This window comes from Epinephelus lanceolatus, chromosome 24 (genome assembly GCF_041903045.1).
Source record: "Epinephelus lanceolatus isolate andai-2023 chromosome 24, ASM4190304v1, whole genome shotgun sequence".
Classification (NCBI taxonomy): Eukaryota; Metazoa; Chordata; class Actinopteri; order Perciformes; family Serranidae; genus Epinephelus; species Epinephelus lanceolatus.
In genome coordinates, this window is record NC_135757.1 from 6,139,721 (window position 1) to 6,161,966 (window position 22,246).

General features: G+C 46.1%; 1 protein-coding gene across 1 annotated transcript; it reads right to left on the reverse strand.

Moving 5' to 3' along the window:
* Positions 1–2,528: 2,528 nt before the first annotated feature.
* Positions 2,529–18,756, reverse strand: mxra5a (matrix-remodelling associated 5a). The gene is made up of 8 exons (XM_033616108.2): positions 18,460–18,756; positions 17,886–18,115; positions 17,593–17,722; positions 14,488–14,878; positions 10,389–14,378; positions 7,698–8,616; positions 7,288–7,611; positions 2,529–7,140 (listed from the first exon to the last, which is right to left on the reverse strand). Exons 2-8 carry the CDS (start codon positions 18,074–18,076, stop codon positions 5,550–5,552), a joined length of 7,536 nt encoding a protein of 2,511 aa, XP_033471999.2. The 5' UTR covers positions 18,077–18,115; positions 18,460–18,756; the 3' UTR covers positions 2,529–5,549.
* Between the last annotated feature and the right edge of the window lie 3,490 nt (positions 18,757–22,246).

The window sequence follows — 22,246 nt, forward strand, 5'->3', positions numbered from 1 at the left end:
GGGGCATGACTTAATGCTGATGAGTGTCTCTTTGGGTAATGAGAGGAAACTACAGCCACACATGCGGGGGAACAGGTGGGCACAAGATGTGAGCGTCTGAACGCGTATCCAGCAGGTAGTGGGTCACACACAGACGGCTTCATAACACTGCAGCATCAGGACACAGTGGGCATGGCTGCTTTAGCTTCCAGGCGTCCTCAGCCACAGGGGATAACATGCATCACTGCAGCCTGATTACAGCTCTGAGTGGAAAATGTTGATTTCATCAGAAGGAAGAAAACTAAAGAGCATTTGGGGGGAAGATAGATGAGACATCCCAGTGAAGCACTGGTGAACCCTCTAACGTTAAAGCCGGGCTTAACAAACAAGACCTTACTCAAGTACTGCTGTAACCAGTCCAATCAGTCTCTGTCCCACTCTGTCCCACTATAACCAGTCCACTCAGCCTCTCTGTCCCACTATAACCAGTCCACTCAGCCTCTCTGTCCCACTATAACCAGTCCACTCAGCCTCTGTCCCACTATAACCAGTCCACTCAGCCTCTCTGTCCCACTATAACCAGTCCACTCAGTCTCTCTGTCCCACTATAACCAGTCCACTCAGCCTCTCTGTCCCACTATAACCAGTCCACTCAGTCTCTCTGTCCCACTATAACCAGTCCACTCAGTCTCTCTGTCCCACTATAACCAGTCCACTCAGTCTCTCTGTCCCACTATAACCAGTCCACTCAGTCTCTCTGTCCCACTATAACCAGTCCACTCACCCTCTCTGTCCCACTATAACCAGTCCATTCAGTCTCTCTGTCCCACTATAACCAGTCCACTCACCCTCTCTGTCCCACTATAACCAGTCCACTCAGTCTCTCTGTCCCACTATAACCAGTCCACTCAGCCTCTCTGTCCCACTATAACCAGTCCACTCAGTCTCTCTGTCCCACTCTGTCCCACTATAACCAGTCCACTCAGTCTCTCTGTCCCACTATAACCAGTCCACTCAGCCTCTCTGTCCCACTATAACCAGTCCACTCAGTCTCTCTGTCCCACTATAACAGTCCACTCAGTCTCTCTGTCCCACTATAACCAGTCCACTCAGCCTCTCTGTCCCACTATAACCAGTCCACTCAGTCTCTCTGTCCCACTCTGTCCCACTATAACCAGTCCACTCAGTCTCTCTGTCCCACTATAACCAGTCCACTCAGTCTCTCTGTCCCACTCTGTCCCACTATAACCAGTCCACTCAGTCTCTCTGTCCCACTATAACAGTCCACTCAGTCTCTCTGTCCCACTATAACCAGTCCACTCAGTCTCTCTGTCCCACTCTGTCCCACTATAACCAGTCCACTCAGCCTCTCTGTCCCACTATAACCAGTCCACTCAGTCTCTCTGTCCCACTCTGTCCCACTATAACCAGTCCACTCAGTCTCTCTGTCCCACTATAACCAGTCCACTCAGTCTCTCTGTCCCACTATAACCAGTCCACTCAGCCTCTCTGTCCCACTATAACCAGTCCACTCACCCTCTCTGTCCCACTATAACCAGTCCATTCAGTCTCTCTGTCCCACTATAACCAGTCCACTCAGTCTCTCTGTCCCACTATAACCAGTCCATTCAGTCTCTCTGTCCCACTATAACCAGTCCACTCAGTCTCTCTGTCCCACTCTGTCCCACTATAACCAGTCCACTCAGTCTCTCTGTCCCACTATAACAGTCCACTCAGTCTCTCTGTCCCACTATAACCAGTCCACTCAGTCTCTCTGTCCCACTCTGTCCCACTATAACCAGTCCACTCAGTCTCTCTGTCCCACTATAACCAGTCCACTCACCCTCTCTGTCCCACTATAACCAGTCCACTCAGCCTCTCTGTCCCACTATAACCAGTCCACTCAGCCTCTCTGTCCCACTATAACCAGTCCACTCAGCCTCTCTGTCCCACTATAACCAGTCCACTCAGCCTCTCTGTCCCACTATAACCAGTCCACTCAGCCTCTCTGTCCCACTCTGTCCCACTATAACCAGTCCACTCAGTCTCTCTGTCCCACTATAACCAGTCCACTCACCCTCTCTGTCCCACTCTGTCCCACTATAACCAGTCCACTCAGTCTCTCTGTCCCACTATAACCAGTCCACTCACCCTCTCTGTCCCACTCTGTCCCACTATAACCAGTCCACTCAGTCTCTCTGTCCCACTATAACCAGTCCACTCAGCCTCTCTGTCCCACTATAACCAGTCCACTCAGTCTCTCTGTCCCACTATAACCAGTCCACTCAGCCTCTCTGTCCCACTATAACCAGTCCACTCAGTCTCTCTGTCCCTCTCTGTCCCACTATAACCAGTCCACTCAGCGTCTCTGTGTCCACACTGAACATGTGTCTCTTACAGAGTGTCAGCTGAGTGTGGTGTCACCTCTCTGGAGCTCCGCCCTCCTCTCTGCTGCAGCTGCTGCTCTATCACCTTCATCATCTGTTTATCAGGACAGTTTCAGGTCACTGTTGTTTTTGCTTCAACAGATGTTTCACTACAACAAGTACTTCAGGAAAACTATAACTTTTAATATGTATAGACACATAAAACACATAAAAGAAAGTCTCAGTTACAGTAAGAAGATTTCTTTAATGCTGTCCCTGGAAATGTGTCAGAGTGTGACTCTTTGAGGTCGAGCATGCTGAACTAATGGGGGATTTCCTCATGGCTCCAGATGTTTCTTCTTTCTGGAAGACGAGACTGCGGCTGAATTCCCAGAGCGATGATTGCAAGTTTATAGTCTTCCAGAAAAACGGTGACCTACTTCCTTCATCCAAAATGCTAAGTTGAGCATTTTCTCAGATTTGTATCTGTGCTCTGCTCTCGAAAAACTACTTTAAACTTCTGAGTAGTTTCATTACAAAAAAAAGTCGCAGACGTCTGTATGTTTCCCGGCAAACGCTCCTATTTCTAAAATCCAAAAACATTCATCTCAGTTATGGATGTCAGTCATAATGCAGTCACAAATGTTCTTGAGTCATCATTTTCCCAATATTTTCCCTTCCCTGCCTCAGCAATAAAAGGTTTCTGTGACTCTGAGCGTCGTAGAATCAGGAGGAAATGTTTTATTGAATATGGGGACACTGCTTTGCATCAGTCTCAAAGACAAATAATTTACACATAAGGACGTTGAACCTGCATCAGCATTCTTCACATCCAGATTCAAAGATGATGCACACTGCCGAGAGCAGGAAACAATCAGTTATTGAAATATATCCAGTTATAGAAACACACAGAAAATACTTGCCATGAGAGACGTTATTGAACTGATGTCTCAGATTTGGAGAAAATATAAATCTACCTTTAAAAACAACATAGCAACACATATTTTCAATCGATTCCGCAATTAAGTTAAACAATATTTTCTATTTAGAAAAAGTTACGCAGGTACATGTACAGCTGAGGATGCTACAGGAAGTATTTGCTCATGTGGTATCATTTGGTTACCTTAGTTCTACTGCCAACATGTTCTCGTCCCAGGTCATCGAATACAGACACGTGCATCAGCTTTCTCCTGAATGAAACATGTTTTAACACATGGTTAACGTCGGACAGTTGTATTTAGGTTTAGGTAACAAAACTACTTGGTTGGGTCGAGGAAAAAGATCATGTGTTGGGTTAAAGTAAGTATGTAATGTGACATTAATACTAGTAATGGCCAAATGAAGCTTCATGAACCATTTTCTTCATTTTTTGGGTCCACTCTGGCACTCTTTGTTCAACAAAGGGTTGAAACCAAACTGCATTGCCATCCCTTGAGCCTTTTTCATTACACCAAGAGCGCCATCTAGTGGGTAGTGATGTCCAAATGAAGCTTGATGAACCATTTTCTTTATTTTTGGGTCCACTCTGGCACTCTTTGTTCAACAAAGAGTTGAAACCAAACTGCATTGCCATCCCTTGAGCCTTTGTCATTACACCAAGAGCGCCATCTAGTGGGTTCAGCAAATACAACTGGTGGCTCATGAAGCTTCATTTGGACATCGCTAGTTAATACATCTCATGATTGGTGTAAGTATGAGACAAACTTTTCCACCAAATACTTTCGGTAGGGTACCTTTGGAACCAACAGTAACCCTTCAGACATGGTACCTAGACCCTAGCGTTTCCATTGGATATTTAAAAATAGTAGGTTTTGGGCATCGGTGGATTAGTGGATAGAACAGGCGCCCCATTACTGCAGCGGCCGCGCCTTCGATTCCAGCCTGCAGCCCTTTGCTGCATGTCATCCCTTCTCTCTCCCACCTTCATGCTTCACTATCCTGTCAATTAAAAGCATAAAAGCCCCCCAAAAATAGCAGGTTTGTGCATTTAGTCCTTCTCAGGCAAGCACAGAGGTTAAGTGCTGCCAAAGCCTACAGGAACGACTGATTCTTTCCTCCATGTGAGGATTAGAATACACGCAGTTCACATAATCCTGTCTAAAATAGTACATTTCTAAACACTTGAAGATCCATTCATTACTAAAAGTATCTGTCACTAACTCGGCTTCATTGTCTCGTGTCGTGGTTGAGCAGACAGGTGACCAAAAATGTGGACGGTACGGAACGGCTCCATTGGTACCATCCACAACTTTTCACAGTGGAAACAGAAAAAAGCGTACCAAACTGAACTGTACCATACCAGACTGGTTAAGTGTCAAATATTGCTGCAGATGGGTTTACATTAGAGTTAACAGAAAGCCCGGTGCGTCTCATAGAGACAAGGGGTGTGACAAAGCGTCTGTATCTGACGACCTGGGAATGAGAACAGGCTGACATTGTGTTATCTCCTTCCTTGAAAAGAAAGAAAGAAAACCAAAACACTACAATTGTCAAATTACACCTTGGATGACTGCCTCCTAAAAGGAATTTGGGTTCTCTGTGTTATTAACCATCTTCCTGTATAGGCATGGGTTATGTGACCTATATACAATTTATAGAGCGATCTTCCACAAGGTGATGGCATAGAAGAGCAGTGTTAGTCACCTGATTGGTTGGTCATTTTTTTCTTGTATGTTTTTCACCTTTGCCCCAACTCCCTGAGTGATTTGAAATATAGTTTATTATGGTATTTGGCCTGCATGTATCCAATCAGATAACTACAACTACCCATCTGTGTCATTACCTTGTGGGATGAGGGGCCCACAGCTGTAAAACACAACTGAAAGGTGTCCGAAAATAATGACTACATTGCAACAACAACAGAAACCATGTCCGAGATATAACTGGAACATATGACTAGGCATCATTGTAGTCTGCTTTCCCACATGATGAGCAGTTATTTAACAAACATTGCTATTGGACGTATCTAAATGCTTGAAATGGAAGGCACATTGATAATTCCCAGTGATGTGGATCATACACAAAATGGTGCATCGTCAGCTTTGTGCCTCTACACAGCATGCGCTGCAGGCTTTAATTCATTATTCCATCAATGTGACAGCAGTTTTTACATCATTTTGATCATTAAAAACATTAGCTGCTTTTAACTAGGCAGTTGCTCGGGCATACAGCATGGCAAAGGACCATGACGAACAGTGAAATTCCTCAGAACACGTTGAGAACGGTGGCTTTAGAGTCTACGCCGATGGCGTTCCTAGCCGTACATCGATAGACACCAGCATCCCTTTGGGTCGGGTTCTGGATGATGAGGGAACCTTGTGGATGGACGTACTTGTTTCCAAAAAGGCGTGGCTGTGCACTGACAACCAAGCGGGTTTTATCAGGTGTTTCCCACGCTACCTCCACTTTAGGGATCCCAGTCGCAGCGCAGTTCAACTGAACAGCAACGCCACGTTTAGCGTAAGTCACAGAGGGAGGGCCGTTGGTGATTCTAGGTGGGTATGCAATCACAATTACTGACACAGAAAGCATAGAGCTGCCATACTCATTTGCAGCTCGGCAAACGTAGGACCCCCGATCGTAGACTGATACTTGCTGGATGGCAAGTGTCCCATTAGGCAGGACAGCATATCGTCCAGCTCTCTGCGGCCTGTTGAGGACAACCCCACTGGGTAGCGTCCATGTTAGTCTGAGAGGTTCCCCACTGGTTAGACAATGGAGAAAAAGGCTTTCCCCATTCATGACGCTGACAGGTGCATTGTATCTGTTGTTGATCTCTGGCTTTCTCCCCGGGGTCAATGTGATTATATGCTCCACAAGCCCTCGAGAGTTACGCCCTAGACAGCGGTAGATACCAGCTTCGGAGACAGAGGGGTTGCTAATGATCAAAGAGCCGTCAGGCTTGTGGTAAAACTTAGAGAACCGAGCACCGATTTGCAAAGGCGTGCCATTGGGTAAGATCCAAGTGGCGTGAGGTAGTGTCAAGCCCTCAAAGGAGCAATTCAAAGTCATGGCGTTCCCCACAGTCAGCGAAAGGCTATCTGTCTTGGGGCCTCTAATTTGTGGCCTCTCGACTGCCTGCTTCACATCCAAGCTGACCATCAGCCTGACTTCTCCTCCTTCATTACGAGCGATGCATACCAGCTGCCCCGAGTCCGTCCTCTTGGCTGACCGGATTTCCAAAGTACCATTTTGGTGAACTGTCATTCTGTTGCTGTAGTATGGAGCAGGAAGGATCACATTTCCTGGTAGAACCCACATGATGCGAGGGGTGGGAGTTCCCTTTGCTACACAGTCCACCAGCTTCCGCTGATCCTGGACTGCGGTCACCTTTATGGCATTGGCAGTTCCTATTAACCCATTGATCACTGGAGATGTTACCAGGACCTCAAGCCTGACGACTTTATGGTCTTGTCCTGCACTGTTCCTGGACATGCAGGTGTAGTTACCTCCATCAAAACGCTGGACCTTTTGCACCACCAGTGTTCCATCATCCAGGACCTGATATTTGTCTAATGCTGGGGAGATCACTCTATTTGTAGGAGATATCCATGTGATGACTGGCACTGGTTCTCCTTTGGCGTTACATCTCAGTGTAACCGTCTCACCGTAGAAAACCCTGATGGTCTTTTGGTCTTTATCCTGGATTTTTGGTGGGGAAGTTGCAACCTTAACCTTGACGCTGACTTTCATTTCGTCTTTGCCAAGTTGGTTCTCGGCGTAGCAGGTGTAATCACCTTCCTCTGGCATGCCGACGTGGTTGAAGAACAGCGTTCCATTGTCAAACACCACATATCTACATATAGATCAGAGAGGAAGGGGAAGGAGGGAGATACAGATTGTTACACTTTGATGGCATTTATGATTGTATGCAAAACATTTTGTGTTACAGTGGGCGTATTTGTTGAGTATTTAAGATTTGTTACTACTAAACAACTCGTACCTGCGAGTGCGTCCCCCGCTGGCATCTCTTTGTTTCACCGGGTTGATCATGGTGCCATCTGGCAGTGCCCAGCTGATCTCCGGGTTGGGGAGACCAGAGGCCACGCAGTCCACCTTCAGGTCTCCACCGTACACCACCTCCTGACTGGATCTCTGCTGCTTCTGCTCGATCTTTGCCGGCCTGGTCAGCACGTTGACCCGCAGCAGAACATAGTCATCGCCCAACTTGTTTCGTGCCACACACAGGTAGTCGCCGCTGTCCTTGTTGGTCACAGAGTGAACAGATATGGTGCCGTTGGGGAAGACCTTGATCCTGGGGTCAAAACTGCAAAAATCATAGAAACAAAAGCACTTAGAGGACATTAAGAAAATGGACATTTATTTGACGTAGAAAAAAATGACATCTGTTACCTGTACTGAGCATCCACCAGCTTCTTAGAGGGTGTCCTCCAGGTGATCCGGGGCTCTGGTCTTCCTGTTGCCACACAGTTGAGCAACAGCCTCCCCCCATAAATCACATCCGTGCTCTGGGGGGAAGAAGATGTGATACTGGTCTTGGCAGAGGATTGGTTTCTCCTTATGCTCAAGATAACCGTTCTCCTGCTGGATGCCACCATGTTACTGGCTGAGCACTCATATCTCCCAGCATTCCCTTGGCCAAATGCCTGTATGTACAGGGTCCCATTGGGGAAGACGAAGAGGTTGCGTCCGGTCATAAACTGGGAGGCAGTAAGCTGTACGCCATCGGGTGTGATCCAGCGGATGACAGGCTGAGGGGCACCTGTGGCAGTGCAGTGGATGTAGGCGGTGCTGCCCTCTGGGAGGGTGGCGTTCTCATGTTGCGCCTGCTGGATCACAGGTGGCAACACCGAGACATAAAGGCGGACTGAGACTGTGTGGGCTCCAGCTGCACTGCTGCCAATGCACTTATAAATCCCTCTGTCTGTGTGAGTGGCCTGGCTGATCCGGAGTGTCCCATTACTCAAGATGGCCACACGCTGCTGAGAGGCAACACCAAAAGGGGCAGCAGCCACGTGGACATGGTTCGGGAGCACCCACGTGACTCGAGGCATAGGGTGCCCCTCCGCAATACACTCTAAATCGACCTGGCCTCCGAGGGGCACAGTGATGTCTCGGTGCTGAGGCTGGAGGACCCGTGGATGCTGAGACAGGATCACAAGGTTGACGACCATCTTGTCTGTGCCGTACTGGTTCTGGACTGTGCAGAGGTACTGACCTCCATCTGTGGGCTGTGCGTTCCTGATGATTAATGTACCATTGGGATAGACCTCAAACCTCTGGACCCTGGTGTTCTGAGCAATACTCGCCCCTGCACCAATGGAGACAGAGACATTTTAGATATGAAAATGCTTTTTCACACACAGTATAACTTTTAAAATAGAGAAAAGACAAACATTAGACTGTAGGTCAAATTGGTGGAGTATAGAGTGTTCCAGGGATGACTTTTCTGTCGGCCGACACAGAAGTTGACCACAAAGCTTTAGCTTATTGTGCTTCACAGATGGAGACATAACAACCCATGCAGCATCCTTGCACACTCAGTATAGAGAGATATCGTGTGTCGTAGCCTGTGATTCAGTAGGCGCCATCATCGTACAGTCTACATACATCAAACATGATGTTGTACCCAAGATTATTAGATCCATGTCGCACCGTGTAGCTGCACGAAACTTATAAGACTGCTAAAATCTCACAGTCTGTAGGAGGCTTAAAGCATACCAGCTTCTTTTTGGATTTTCTAACAATCATGGTGCTTCTCATATACAGTATCTTACTATATAATGACAAAAACTGTGTGTGTGTCTGTTCCACGTTTTTCTCCTCACTGACTTGGTCAATCCATGTGAAATTTGGCACAGTGGTAGAGGGTCATGGGAGGATGCCAATGAAGCAATATTACATCAATTGGCCAAAGGGGGCGCTATAGCAACCGATTGAAATGTCAAACTTTGAATGGGCATATCTCATGCCCCGTAAGTCGTAGAGACATGAAACTTTGCACAGAGATGCCTCTCCTCATGAGGAACACATTTGCCTCAAGAACCCATAACTTCCGCTTATATAGATTTTCTGCCATTTTGAATTTTTTGAAAAACACTTCAAATGGATCTCTTCCTAGGAAGTTTGAGCGATCTGCATGAAACTGGGTGAACATAATCTAGGGACCAATATCTAAAGTTCCCTCTTGGCAAAAGTTGGAAAACTTACTAAAACTGAGCTTCTATAAGGCAATGAATATTGCGGAGGGCGTGGCTCATCACATAAAGGTGTAGAACATCTCAAGGGTTTCACCCATCACCACGCAACTTTGTAGGCATATGACCACACATAATCTGAGGGGACCCCTCCATTATTGACCCCATCAAACAAAATGGGGGCGCTAGAGAGCTAATTTTTTATCTAGGCCTAACCGCCTTATGGATTTTTACTAAACTTGGTAGATATGTAGAACAGGACGCCTCAAGGTGACTGGAGAAATTTAACTCTAATTGGCAACTGGGTGGCGCTATAACAACAGAAAAATGCTTACAAATGGCTAAAATGCGACCGATCGCTGTGGCTCCCCCTGTGGACCAATGTTGGTGTTTTTCTAATTTTTGGTATGACTAAGTCATGGTATGGTATGCTGTACTCAATGGGTATGGACTAGTTACGTTTATATTCTTAAGTGTCATTATCTCTGAAGCTGGAGTCTTTACATGGGACACTGTGTATAGTAGGACCCAAAGGAACTATATCCTAGGCTGTCACACTGCGAAATACATATTTACAACCTCTCTGAAACAAACAATGAAAAGTTGTTGTTGTGTCACATTTTATCAGGTCATATGTGAAAAACTGTGCTGCTCTGTATGAATGCCTTCTTAAGAACATGAAAAACATATCTTCAATGTTTAAGTATTATTTTACTGAACGCTTATTGGAAGCTGTAATAAAGCAGACAATGGATAAAAAATATTCTCTGAGCTCTTGGGCACTATGCGGTTTCATAATTATTTCCATTGTGTAAAGAAGGGAGTGACAAGGCTAACCTGACGTGTACATAACATGCTGAGTTTCATGCAGTTGAGTCATACATACCACTGGCGACTTTAGTCCATGACAGGAAGGGCATTGGCTCCCCCTCGGCCTTACAGGGCAGCTCAGCATCTGTTTCAGCTTCCACAGTGAACGTCTGGAAATTGCTCTTCGTTATCCTTGGCTTCCCTCCTGGAACAGATCCCTGTCCAGGTAGCTGGTGCTTTCCGGACACATCCTGAGTGCTCGTTAAAGGTCCCTCTTTGGATGGATCAGTTTGGATTGCAGCAGTTGTCAGGGCCGGGGCGGTTGTCTGCTTGATTGTCTGCCCGCTGGTTATATTTTGGGCTGGGGAAGTTGGATTTGTAGTAGTAAATAGAGGCAGTTCAGTGGACTGGGCTGATGTGATGCTGGGTTGGATGTGTTGGTCTGGAATACTGTTGACCCCGGGGGCCTCCTGGGAGGTTGCCTTCAATGTAGGGCCCATTTTGGCTCCTGTAGTTTGGCGTGGTGTGACAGGTGGCGTCACTGTGGATGGGATCACAGCATCAGGCTTTGATGAAGTAGCTGTCGGAGGTGTTGTCATGACGATATTTGTGGAAGAAGCACTAAGATTCATTCCTATGGTAGCAGTGTATTTAAGATGCTGATCTACCTCTGACTCACTGCGTGTGGTTTCATTGTCATTAGAAGTATGATGGGATCTTTCAGGTACTGTCGGTGTCTTTGTGGTAAACTGATCTGTGTCCAGATCACTCTGAAAGGGCATGCTTGGCGTCGTAATTAAGCCATTGTTTTTCTCAATTTCATGCTCCATCGAGGAAGCAGTTGAGGCAAAGGGGGGTGGCAGCAGTGAAAAATCCATGTCAGTCTCTTTCAAAAGCTTATTTTCACCCTTTTCCACGTGTGTGTGTTGATGGTCAGATTGATTCTGCCCAACATCTGTTTGCACTTGCGTTTCAGTGTGAAAACCCCCGGAGGAATTGTCAGAGCGTGGCGTAGGTCCAAGGTCTCCCGTAATGCTTGCCCTTTGTGTTTCCTCTGAGGGTTTAACAGGTGGAAGAGCGCTGCCTGTAAACCCCCACTGAGTGCTTGATGTGAGCACATCCAAGCGCTCAGGAGGAGACGCACTCTCTGATATTCTCAAGGCTGTTTGAGAACTCGTCTTTCCGTGACCCACTCCTGGAGAGGCTGCTGGAAACGATGGTGCTGCTGATGTGCTTTTGGATAGCGGTTTGGCCGAGGGCAAATGGCTGTCGTGTGTTTCAGAGGGAGAAGCCGGGTTGGTGGCTGCCTCTTCGTCAAGCCCTGAGACTGTGCTCTCTTCATGACTCAGACTGCCTGATGATGCTGCTTGGCTGCTGCTGAATGGAACAGTGGTATTGAAATTGGCTGTTGTAACTTCTAATGGGTCTATTTTTAGCTGCATAGAGGCAGTGGTCTTTACCGGTGTGAGGGGAACATTTGCAGGTGTGGTGGCAATAAACTGGGTGGGTTTGCTCTGCTTTTGTTTCCGTCTGTTTGGCCTTCTCCGACGACCCCCATTCTTCCTCCTGGAGTTGGGTTGTCGGAGGCGCGGGGGTCCATCAGAGCCCTTCCGTCTGGTTGTGGTGGACACGAGCGGAGTTGTTGGAGACACTGTCGTTAGCATTGCTTGAGATTGCAAATCGTCAAATGTGTCCTTTGGCCGAGTGTGCGACTGTGCTGTTGTTGCAGTCGCGCCGAGATATTTTCCATTTTCCTCTTGGCTTGTTTCTGACTCATTTGGGCTGACTGAGGAGATAATTTGACTTCCCCTTGAAAAGAGTTCTCCATCATTATTATTAGAGCTGGCAACGGCGGTCGGTCTACCCATATTCTCCCTCCTCTCCTTGGAACCATCAGCTGTTTTGACTCCATCAACATCTGTATTTGTGCTATGGTTCTCTTGTAGAGAAAATGTAGCGCTGCTGCTCGCTGTGTTTGTGTTAGCCTGCCAGAGAGTGACAGCATGTAGGGGAACAGTTGTGGTCTGTGGGAGGAAAAATACACTGCTTGAAGTTGTGTGTAAATCCAAGTTTGCGTCCTGGGTTGTGTGCTGTACAGTGTATGTAGTCTGTGTTGTATAATGTCCGCTGTGTGTGCGCTGACTCTTTGATGTCGTATCTTGTGTATTATGTGTAATGTAGCTATTAGATGTCACACGCGCGCCTTGGCCTTGCGCTTTCTGTTCATTCGTTTTCATCTGTGTAGTTTGTGTGGGAGTGTGTGGCGTTGTGAAGTAATCCTGACCCTCTTTTTCCTGCACACTCATTCCATCTGATGAGCCCTCAAGAGTATCTTGTGTCTGTGCTGTCTGCTCTGTCAGTGTCCTCTCTGTTGCCAGCTGAGTTGGGAGTGGCAGCGCAGTACTCTGAGCATTTCGATCCCTAATCTTTGCCAAAATATCCGCCCATTTCTCTGGGTCTATTTTACTCTTTGACATATTAATTTTCCTCCTGCCCTCGACTATTTTCTTCCTGTCTTCGACGCGTGATCCTGATGGTTTTCGCTGCGGCCCTGGCCTCCGCCACGTGTTCCTTGATGCATGGACGCCCCTCCTGCCTGGGGCCACACCACCTGGAATTCTCCTTCTCAAAGGGTCCGACCGGTTCACTGGAGGCCCCACCTGAGTAATCTCACTGTCCCCTGATGCCTCCTCTGCATCCTCTGTGTGGACTTGAATCTGAGTGTTGACCCCTGATGCTGACTGAGGCCTTGCTGGAAACTTCCTCAGAGGCCTTATCAGTCCTTTGCGCTGGACCAGAGTGACTTTTGTCGCCAGTGTATCCACACCGTGTTGATTAATGGCGATGCATTTATAGTAACCACCATCCTGTAGCTGAGTCTGTGGGATATGTAGCGTGCCGTTGGGATGGACCGATGCTCTTGAGGAGTTTGCTTGGAAACTAACTATGTTGCTGTTTGGCAGAATCCAGTTAATTTCAGCATCAGGAGAACCAGATGCGGTGCAAGGCAGGGAGATAGGGTTCCCTGCAAATCCCTGGATAGGTGTAGCTGAGGCATCCTCTCCTGGCGGAGGGCTAGAGGAGTCCTGCACTGTCAGATGGAACGGCAAGACAGCAAGGTCTCCATCAACCTTGGCTATGCAGTAGTAAATTCCAGTGTCTGTGTGGCTGACAGCTTTAATGACCAGCTGTCCATCATTGGACACAGACACCCTGTTGTCTGGGCTACTGTATGGTGCCTCTAGCTTGGAGCCATCTGGCAGCATCCAGTGGATGACTGGCCGGCCAGAGCTTTGCACGTTACAGTACATTTGACTGGGACTTCCCAGGATAGCACTCAACACTTTACGAGTCGTGTTTGTTGACTCAATCATGACCCATGCCCTCCTCTGTCTCCGCACCAGCTCCGCCTCCACTGTGTCTGAGAGGTCTGTGCTCAGGATCAATTTCACCATATTGGCTGATGACTGAAGTCTGTTCAGCTGAAGTTCTGCAGATGTCTGCATCAGCCATTCAGGCTGGGCCATGACATTAACTTTAACACCTGTGAAGTACTGGGCATCCTTCTCAGAGTCCTGTCTGTACACATAGGTTGGATGAGGCTCCTTTGTGAGCAGAGCCTCTCTTTGTAAGTGAGCTGGCACACTGCTGTAGTATGCGATAAGCCTCCACAGTTGTTCATACTTTTCTCTATCGACAGGGCATTCAAGATCCACTGACAAAGTGATGTTGGATGCCAGCTGCAGCTGGTCAGTCTGCTCCCAGCTGATCTTGGTGAGCTCTCTTGGCTCGCCAACGCCACACTTGAGATCCACTTCATTTCCATGTTCGTCCGACAAGCTCAGGGTGATGTTTCCAAATGGGTCCCCAAAGTCCTCCTTAGTCATGACCTCACTCTCGACATCATCAGGTGGGGACGTTCTTTGAGGGGAGCTGATGACGGGGCTGCTGCAGGCCAGGTTCTCCACAGCCTGGAGTTCCTTTCTCCGGAGATGTCTGGGAGAGGAGCACATGGAACACAGCTGACCTCCAGGAAGGGCTCGGTCCTTTTTGCATTTCAAGACTCCTGGAGGAAAAAAACAAACAAATCTGTCAAATAAGACCTTGAAGCAGCCTTAACCACAAGAATAAATAAATGTCCGATAAAATGACAGCACAGAAATTTAAAGTCTAACCTGGTGAGCTTTTATCCCAGTCACGGAGCCACCTCATGTTGCAGTCACACATCCACGGGTTTCCATGGAGGTACAGGTTCTCCAGCTGAGGCATGGTCGCCAGCAGCGTGTCGGGCAGCGACGTCAGCCCGTTGTCCGACAGATAAAGGTGCCTCAGAGTGGACAAGTGGAAGTGGCCCATCAGAGTGAAGGTGGTGAAGGTGGCTGGGTGCAGCTGCTGAAGCCGGTTGCCTTCCAGCTGCAGCAGCCGCAGGGAGGTGAGACCCTGGAAGGCATCCGGGTGGATGAATTCCAGTCGGTTGTGGTCCAGGTGTAACCGCGCCAGGGCCCACAGACCGTGAAAGGTGTGCCTGTTGATCTCCTTCAGCTTGTTGTAGCTCATCTTTAACATCTAAACCCAATGAGCCACAAAGAGAAAAAAGTCGTCATCAGTAATCATGACATTATGAACCACTTTATGAACCAGATTTTCAAGGGAAAACCAAGATCCAAATATGACACATGCTTCTCAGGTACAGTCAGAAAGTTATTATGGAGATTACATTTTGATTCACAGTGCGATTGCAGAACATTTTGAAACATTTACCAGTTTTGGAAAAAAGTGCCAAGTCCAGATTTCAGTTTTATTTTTAACAACAAAAGTAAAAAGTGCAAAGTGATAATAAATAAATTATGAGCATTAGAGAAAGTAAGGGAGCGATTAATGAAACAGCTGCTGTTCTTTAACTGAAGCTGGCACCAGATATTGGACTCTCATGTTGAACAGCTGTTAAATTTTGGTTGGAATGAAAATCAGGTTGACAATATTTTAAACGTCTAATGAAGTTAGAATGTTGTGAACATTATTGCAGAAGTTGGGTTTTGTTCTTCATACCTTATGACTGAAGATGACGTTACATGAGCGGCTTGGAAGACGTTGGATTTTGGTAACTTAACAACACAACTTAAAACTGACGTCATCTGCCGTCAGTTGCCTACATCAAATTGAAGTTGGCATTAGACGTTGAATCTTGGTCACCTGGTGTCACAACCTAAATCCAACCAAATATTAATGTCTCGCGACATTGGTGGCCAGCTGGGTTTCTTTTTGAAAAGGTTACTTTTTGGATTTATGTGACACAGAACCACATTTGTACACGTTTTTTCATCTGTGTTTTTTATCCTCCATTTTAAAAATATATGCTGTAGCTGTACCTGATGAGCAGTGATGGCCTAATGAAGCTTCATGAACCACCAGTTGTATTTGGTGAACCCACTAGATGGCGCTCTTGGTGTAATGAAAAAGGCTCAAGGGATGGCAATGCAGTTTGGTTTCAATTAGTGATGGCCAAATGAAGCTTGATGAACCATTTTCTTAATTTTTTGGGTCCACTCTGGCACTCTTTGTTCAACAAAGTGTTGAAACTAAACTGTTTTGCCGTCCCTTGAGCCTTTTTCATTACACCAAGAGCGCCATCTAGTGGGTTCACCAAATACAACTGGTGGTACATGACGCTTCATTTGGACATCACTAGTTGAAACCAAACTGCTTTGCCATCCCTTGAGCCTTTTTCATTACACCAAGAGCGCCATCTAGTGGGTTCACCAAATACAACTGGTGGTGCTTGACGCTTCATTTGGCCATCACTAGTTGAAACCAAACTGCATTGCCATCCCTTGAGCCTTTTTCATTACACCAAGAGCGCCATCTAGTGGGTTCACCAAATACAACTGGTGGTTCATGAAGCTTCATTTGGACATCACTAGTTGAAACCAAACTGTATTGCCATCCCTTGAGCCTTTTTCATTACACCACGAGCACCATCTAGTGAGTTCAACAAATACAACTGGTGGTTCATGAAGCTTCATTTGGACATCACTAGTTGAAACCAAACTGCTTTGCCATCCCTTGAGTCTTTTTCATTACACCAAGAGCGCCATCTAGTGGGTTCAGCAAATACAACTGGTGGTTCATGAAGCTTCATTTGGACATCACTAGTTGAAACCAAACTGTATTGCCATCCCTTGAGCCTTTTTCATTACACCAAGAGCGCCATCTAGTGGGTTCAGCAAATACAACTGGTGGTTCATGAAGCTTCATTTGGACATCACTAGTTGAAACCAAACTGTATTGCCATCCCTTGAGCCTTTTTCATTACACCACGAGCACCATCTAATGAGTTCAACAAATACAACTGGTGGTTCATGAAGCTTCATTTGGACATCACTAGTTGAAACCAAACTGCTTTGCCATCCCTTGAGTCTTTTTCATTACACCAAGAGCGCCATCTAGTGGGTTCAGCAAATACAACTGGTGGTTCATGAAGCTTCATTTGGACATCACTAGTTGAAACCAAACTGTATTGCCATCCCTTGAGCCTTTTTCATTACACCACGAGCACCATCTAGTGAGTTCAACAAATACAACTGGTGGTTCTTGAAGCTTCATTTGGCCATCACTACTGATCAGCCTAGAAACACAATGGAACCAGAGACACAAGGCTGGACACCACCTGTTCCTAATGTGATAATAATAACACTAGCATTTAGCATTCTACATTGTTTTTCTGCCTCTGTCCAGGTGGACACCAACCATGGGTGGCTGTGACTCAGGAGACAGAGCAGGTCGTCCACTAATCGGACGACCCTGGCTCTTCCAGACCTTTGGCAACATACTGAGCCCCAAATTGTTCCCACTGGCTGTTCCATCGGTGTGTGACTGTGTGTTAATAGCTGCTCAGTAGCAGATGGCACCTTGCATGGGAGGTTCCGCCACCAGTGTGTGAATGTGTGTGTCTAAGTGGGTGATTGTGAGATGCAGTCGTAAGTATTTGGACCACACATGTAGTGTAGTTGGATTGTCATGCAAATGTCTGTGCACAACATATAAGAATGGCACCTTAAAGCTCACAAGGAAATTGATGTTGATCCCTCAGTGGAGTTCAGTGTCTAAAACCTGCAGCTGCTGTAACACCCAAATCTGTGACTCAGTACCAGACTCCATTCAAAAACCACAGAGTTTTGCGAGCTGTTAGGGTTTGGGTTAAAGGGCTGAGTCACAAATCGGTGCAACAATGCCATTCATTCATCCCCAATTTACATTTTGTGTGTGTTCAGCTGATCTACCTGCAGTGAAGAGAGGTCCCTGAACACTCCATGGGGGAGACTGTGGATGTCATTCCCATGAATCATCAGGAGCTCCAGCTTCCTCAGACCAGCCAGCGATTTGTCTGTAATCCTATTAATGCTGTTGAACCTGAAACAACACATTGGAGTGGGTGGTGTAATAAACTTTAAAGCCAGTCATGAGAAGCAATACATGAGCTTGTGTGCTGCATTAAGAGCATAATCCAGTCACTGACAGCATAGGAAATTAACAAGCATGCAAAGTGAGTGCTGAGGATGCAGAGAGGACTGACCCCAGGTTCATGCGTTCCACGTGTTTGGACACAGCAGATGGGATGGTGACCAGGGAGCGGAAGGTGCAGTGGAGCTCAGCGGGCTGGGGGCAGGAGCAGGGCCGGGGGCAGGGGACTGAGGCAACCGCGGGTAGGATCATGAGCACCAGCAGAGTGTGGAGGACGCGCACGGCAGGGGGATCCATCTTCATCTGGGAGAGGAGCGGTCACAGCGGCTGCCCGGGGATTTACTACAGTGATGTTACCAACACATGACAATATTATTATTATTGGTATTATTATAGATCGCGTTTTAGGAACAGTTTTCGTGGAAAAGAGGAATAAAAAATGCAAAAAAGCGAGAAACACATCCATATATGTTCAAATAAAACTGGACTAGGTAAACTTCATTTTGCTGCTGATCCAAGTTTGGCTCAAGTGTCTTCTCAAGTTGCCTCTCTGCGTCCATCACTGCATGAATGGATGAACTCCGGTCCATTACGCACACCGCGCTGGAGCCGGGGTTTCACTAAGAGTGCGTAAATATTTCATAACTTCAGCTCATATCATTCCAAAGAGATAAAAACGCTCTTACCTCAAAATCTCGATAGGCTGTCTCTGGGGAACTCCTCATATTCCATTTCAATGTAGATAAAGTTCAGAAACTTCACTTAAATTAGCGCAAAGACGCAAATCTCTCAGAGGAAATGCGCAAAGCCGGTGTTGTAAAGTGTGTGGAAACCTCCACAGAGCAGAGAATGAAGACAGATTTTAATATAAAAGCCCGAGAGAGAAAAAGTTTTGTCTATATTCTAAGCTCCAGTGTGCTCTGCGGACCTCCAGTAAGGAATGAGCGAAGGAGCCTCTCCGGAGCGCACGGTGGAGGCGCAACAGGAGGAGCCACAAGTTTTTCAAGAGGACAGAAGAGTTTTGGAGAGAGCTTGAGGAAACTAAGGAGAGGGATACTGTAATACAGCCAAACACACTCTTAGCTGCTGAGTGAATGAAAGCTTGGTGGGATGTATTCGATGAGTCATATTGGAACTATGAGAAAAGCTCAGATGCAAGAGCAGCTGAGGAGGAGAAGCAGGAGGAAATCTGAAGCTAAACAAACTGTGGTCAGTGTTGACACAGTGTTTGGGGCAGTGAGCTCAACTAAGCACCCTGAGAAGTGATGCAGAGGCCTTAGTAAGGTCTTGGAAGCTGCTAAATAATCTCATTTATTAGCTTTGGGGGTTTCAAATGCATCTTACAGCCTTCATCCTGCACAGATGGCGTGAAGATGGTCAAGTTGCCTTCACATGACCAAACTACAGATTTTTAGTCACGTGATAACAGTAGTTTGGGTTGTAAAGTGTGTCGCCTACTTCCTTTCTTCAAGCCACCAGAGGGCAGCATTAAGACTGTTCCTGCCGGTCCTGTGGGACCTGAGCAGAAAGTGTCAAGTGAAGGATCTGCACAGGTCACCATCATCATCATCATCATCATCAGCTCAGTATAAGTGAGGTATAAATGGCTGTAATTATTTACAGCTTTATCACATGTTTATGCACGCATGTTCCCAAATTTGATGCAAATAAGGTGATGTTTCATTTTAGTTTCCTTTCCTTGCACCCCGTACAGTAACAAAGTAAATTTACTTGAGTACTGTACTTAAGTACATTTTTTGATTATCTGTACTTTACTTGAGTATTATTTTTGGGGCATACTTTTACTTTTACTCCACCACATTTGAAGGACAAATATTGTACTTTTTACTAGTGATGGCCAAATGAAGCTTCATGAAGCACCAGTTGTATTTGCTGAACCCACTAGATGGCGCTCTTGGTGTAATGAAAAAGGCTCAAGGGATGGCAATGCAGTTTGGTTTCAACCCTTTGTTGAACAAAGAGTGCCAGAGTGGACCCAAAAAATAAAGAAAATGGTTCATGAAGCTTCATTTGGACATCACTACTTTTTTACTCCACTACATTTCTATTGATGCTCTCATTACTCGCTACTTTTGCTGATGAAATTCTGATACCAAAGAAAATAAACCAAGCGCCAAGAGCGCCATCTAGTGGGTTCCGCAAATACAATTGGTGGTGCATGACGCTTCATTTGGACATCACTAGTTGAAACCAAACTGCATTGCCATCCCTTGAGCCGTTTTCATTACACCAAGAGCGCCATCTAGTGGGTTCAGCAAATACAGCTGGTGGTTCATGAAGCTTCATTTGGCCATCACTACTTTTTACTCATCTACATTTCTATTGATGCTCTCGTTACTCGCTACTTTTGCTCTTAGGTCAACTGATGAAATTCTGATACCAAAGAAAATAAACTGTTTCTGCTGATTCCCGTATGGCTTTTTCTTAGCCGTATTGCCGTACCTGTACTACATCATGCTTAAAACGAAACTTAACTTTGGCAGTTCACATCCACATCATGCGCTAGCGGTGTCGATGGCCCCAGCAGCGATGGAGGACGAAACCGAGGTTTTTGATACAAAGAATGAGATTATCAGTTCAAGTGTTTGCTGTGTGTACCACAAACACATTTTATCACGGCCTACAAAAACTCGTCTTCCAACCTGAAAAAGCACATCGTAACTTACCTAAATGCAAATTTTCACTTGAAACAAGTAGAAAAATCTTGCTCCGCCGGCAGATTTTTGTACTTATTTCAAGTGAAAATTTGCTTGAAACAAGTGAAAATGAGATTGTTTTGACGAGAAATAAGACAAATATTCTTGGTACGATTTTGAGTTTTTGCAGTTTTTACTTCATGATGTGTTCAAATGTAACTACAAGAAAAGGAAATTTGGGTTTTGGAAAAATTCAAAATAAAATCTCTTCTCTGTCCAACCTGTTTCTCCGACACATAACTGTATCTTAAATTTAGCTCCTGAGAAACGGCCTTCCTCTTGTCTCAGCCTGGTTCTAATAGAACATCTTAAGATGCTTTCTCCTCTCTTACCATGTTCAACTATACTTGTCTGAAATAATCAGCTTTCGAGATAACAGTAAGATCCAAAAGAGAACTTGATTGCCTTATAAATGAGCTGTACAGTTTCAGAAATTTGTCTGATTTTTTAATCTGTTCTCAGAGCTGAGAAACCTCAGAGAAGCCTACGAGCACAGCAAAAAGAACTCCTGCAGATGTATTCGCTTGGTCCTTATTGCTCCTTACAGGTGAGTTTCTGTTCTCATTCCGAGGTCCTTGAATACCACCGCTTTGTCAGTGATTTCGGTGATCCGAAAAGTCACCTTTTGTGTCAGTACGATACGCCATCAGGTGGCATCAGTTAGTAACATAGCTGGACATAATCTTTTGTGGTGGTATGACCCGCTGCCAGTTGGCCGGATGGCACTTGTGGCAGTATGACATGCAGACGGGTAACATCAGATCATAACACCCCCAGAAGGTACAATGGGCCGCTGGACAGTGTCAGGTTGGCATTCAAATATTTATTCAATGTTGAATCAATGTAACACGCCATCATTGAATCACTGTTGAATTATGTTTTTATTTTGAAAGATGCGTCAATGTTGTTGAAATTTCAATGTTGATTTATGAGAATTTTCTTAACCTTTTTAAAACCACTGGAATTAAATGTGGTTTCAGTGTTGCTTCAGTGTTTAAGGTGAGTCATGTGACACCTGGGACATGAGTAAAAATTTCTGTTAAATGCCTCAGTCATATAAACACAAGCCAAGCAGTCGCCACTGACGAACCTTTCCGTCTGTCTGGCTGAATCAGCGACCTGACTCACCGGCAGTTACTCTTTGTGCTAACGTTAGCTGCTGAACAAGAGGCTATAGCCACACAGCAGCTCTCGTTCCCTGGTTTGGGGTGTGTACTGCTGGCTTGGCTGCAAAGAAGAGTCTGTAGCTTTGGCTCATTGTGTTTTTATTAGTGATGGGAATTTTCGTTCACTTTGAAGAGCCGGTTCAAAGACTCGGCTCGTTTGCGAACGTCCCATCACCAGTTTTTATCCACCATTCTCTCTTGCCATCACCCTCCTACTCCGGAACAGTGAAACCGAAATGGCTCCAAACACCAGACCTGTAGGTAATTTGAGGATCTTGTTTCTGGTCTGGTAATGGCATTACTGACCATTTTGTAACGAGCTAGCTTAGCGTAGTAGCCTCCCAGCATGCCTCACTGCAGTGCAATATTCTGGTTTGGAGATGGGAGGGGCAGACAGCATGTTTCCTGTTCCGCAGATTTGAACTTACCCTCTCCAGCACTGTGCACCGTTCACCCACAAACTGTCATGTCAGCATGAGGATTGTTAAACTGCTGTTCACCCTGTGACTGTGAGCAGAGGGGGGGCTGGGTGCTAGAGGTGGACTTCAAAGTCCTTTCATTAACACTGACTCACATATGCACAGCATGCA

Coding starts and splice junctions, on each gene's coding strand:
- mxra5a (XM_033616108.2), bottom strand. CDS start 18,076: ATGAAGATGGATCCCCCTGCCGTGCGCGTCCTCCACACTCTGCTGGTG. Junction 17,723..17,885: donor GTGGAACGCATGAACCTGGG/GTCAGTCCTCTC, acceptor GTGTTGTTTCAG/GTTCAACAGCATTAATAGGA. Junction 7,612..7,697: donor CTGGTGGATGCTCAGTACAG/GTAACAGATGTC, acceptor TGATTTTTGCAG/TTTTGACCCCAGGATCAAGG.